The following is a 2,045-nucleotide window of genomic DNA, read 5'->3' as shown; positions in this document are numbered from 1 at the left end:
TGGAGATGTGGTGTGAGGGACACGGGGCAGTGGGGACCTGGCAGTGCTGGGGGAAGGGTTGGGCTTGATCTTCAAGGTCTTTTCCAACCCAAACAATCCTGTGATCCCATGGTTCTGCCTCTGGGACTGCTGAATGCTGTGGGACTTGGGGAATGTGTTTCCTGGAGGAAGTTTTCCTAGGGGTAGACTGACATTTTGTAGAGTGGGACACTCAGATCCTTGTCCAAATGTCACTCCAGCTGCTGGCCAGATGTTGGAGAGTTGCCATGAGGACACAACAGAGTAGCTGCAATGGCTTACAACTCTCTCAAGCCCTGAAGGAAACTGGGGGGTGTGTGTAACCTCCCTGAGGAGCATCATGACAGTGCAGCAGGTTGCAGCTTCCATCTGCTGAAGGTTTCTTATCTGTGAGGTGCTCCCTCTCCTGATGGGGATTTGAGACTGATGAGGGTGGGGAAGCAGCCTTGAGAGCATCACTGGACTCTAGAAGACAATTCTTAAGGAACATTAGCCCTTGTTAGGGGGTCTGTGGCACCCTGGTTGAGCAGATACCACGACCATTGGCATGGTGCCCTGGCACAGGCTGAGGAACCAGAGCCAAGAGCAGATCCCTGGAGTCCCCACTCTGCAGGGGGCAGCTCCAGAGTGTCCTGGGCTCAGACCTCAGAGGAGAGAGACTTCTCCTCACGTGTGGAAACGTGGCCCTCTCCATTCTCTGCAGGATGATGCTTGGAGGTGTTTTCTTTGCAGGACAAGTTTGATCTCTGTGGTTTTTTCCCCCAGGATCTGCCCTCGTTCACCCAGAACGTGCACAGGCTGGTGAACGACCTGCGTTACTACAGGCTCTGCAACGACAGCTTGCCCCCTGGGACTGTGAAACTATAGCTCCCTGCACTGGACTGGGGCACTGAACCCCCCCAGGGGACAGATCCAGGCTGGCTTTGGCCACCACCTTCTCTCCTCCCTGGGCAGGAGGCGCAGCTCGGGCGCGGGCACGGCTGGGACTCACGCTCCACGCTTCCTCCATTCCCCTTCTTCCACCTCCTCTCTCTCCTTCCCCACCCCAAAAAAAAAACCACCTCCAGCTGGAGTCAACGCTGGCTGCTGAACGTGTCTCCACGCCCCAACCCAGAGGGGAACATCCCAAGCCAGAGTTTGGGGGATGTGCCAACCCAGAGGAGACGTCCCCGGGCTGGGCTTCGGTTCGACTTCACGTAGCACTTTGTCACCTCCAGAGGTTTATTTTTGGGGGGTCGTGGACGTGTGGAACGCGAGGCAGAAGAGCCAAAGACTACTTCAGACATTCGTACCTTCGTGTCATTCCACCTCCCTGCCCCTGCCCAGCTCCCCCAGGAGGAGTCTCGGGGTGTTGGGGTCCTCTTCTGGCACTTCTGGCACTCCCGGCGGTTTTAAATTGCCTTGGAAAAAAAAAACCCCTCCCTGCTCTTGGTGGGGGTTTAGAGACTTTTTTTGGGGGGTTTGTTTTGTTGGGTTTTGTTTTTTTTTTTTTTAAACGTTTTCTCATCATTCCATTGTGATACTAAAACAACATGCTTAATGGGAATAAAGTGCTTACCTTGTTGTTTTAAGTAGCTCGTGGACTTGTCGGAGTCTCCTCTGTCCCCTGAGCTGCTGCTCTGGGGGGAAATGCAGGAGGAGGGACCTGGGGGGGTCAGACTGTCCCTTCTCCTGCAGGCTGGGGCTTGACCAAGAGCTGCCTGCAGGAAGAAATCTCCTCCCATGCATCATGGGAGGGCTGAACTGCAGGTAGTCACTGGGCAGGGTGAGCTCCTGGCAGCTGAGTGTGAGGTGCAAACCCCTCAGCCAGGAGCAGGCCTTGTGGGGTTCTGAGTCTTTGAGCATGGAGTCATTCAGGTTGGAGAAGACCTCCAGGATCACTAAGTCCAACCATCAACCCAACACTTCCATGACCACTAAACCATGTCCCCAAGGGCCATGTCCACACGTTTTTTGAGCCCCTCCAGGGCTGGGGACTCCAGCACCTCCCTGGGCAGCCTGGGCCAATCCCTCACCACTCTGCAAGG

At 55.5% G+C, this 2,045-nt stretch overlaps 1 protein-coding gene across 1 annotated transcript in view; it reads left to right on the top strand.

The window, feature by feature from the left end:
• XPO6 (exportin 6) overlaps nt 1-967 on the top strand; it is a 36,372-nt gene extending 35,405 nt beyond the window's left edge. The window contains 1 exon segment of the mRNA XM_008940847.1: nt 784-967. Coding sequence (XP_008939095.1) covers nt 784-885 — 102 coding nt within the window. The 3' untranslated portion in view covers nt 886-967.
• Nucleotides 968-2,045: the final 1,078 nt, after the last annotated feature.

The sequence above is a fragment of the Merops nubicus genome, unplaced genomic scaffold, assembly GCF_000691845.1.
Source record: "Merops nubicus isolate BGI_N331 unplaced genomic scaffold, ASM69184v1 scaffold9115, whole genome shotgun sequence".
NCBI classification, from domain to species: Eukaryota; Metazoa; Chordata; class Aves; order Coraciiformes; family Meropidae; genus Merops; species Merops nubicus.
Note: the sequence above shows the minus strand (reverse complement) of the source record. Positions and strands in the feature narration are given on the sequence as shown.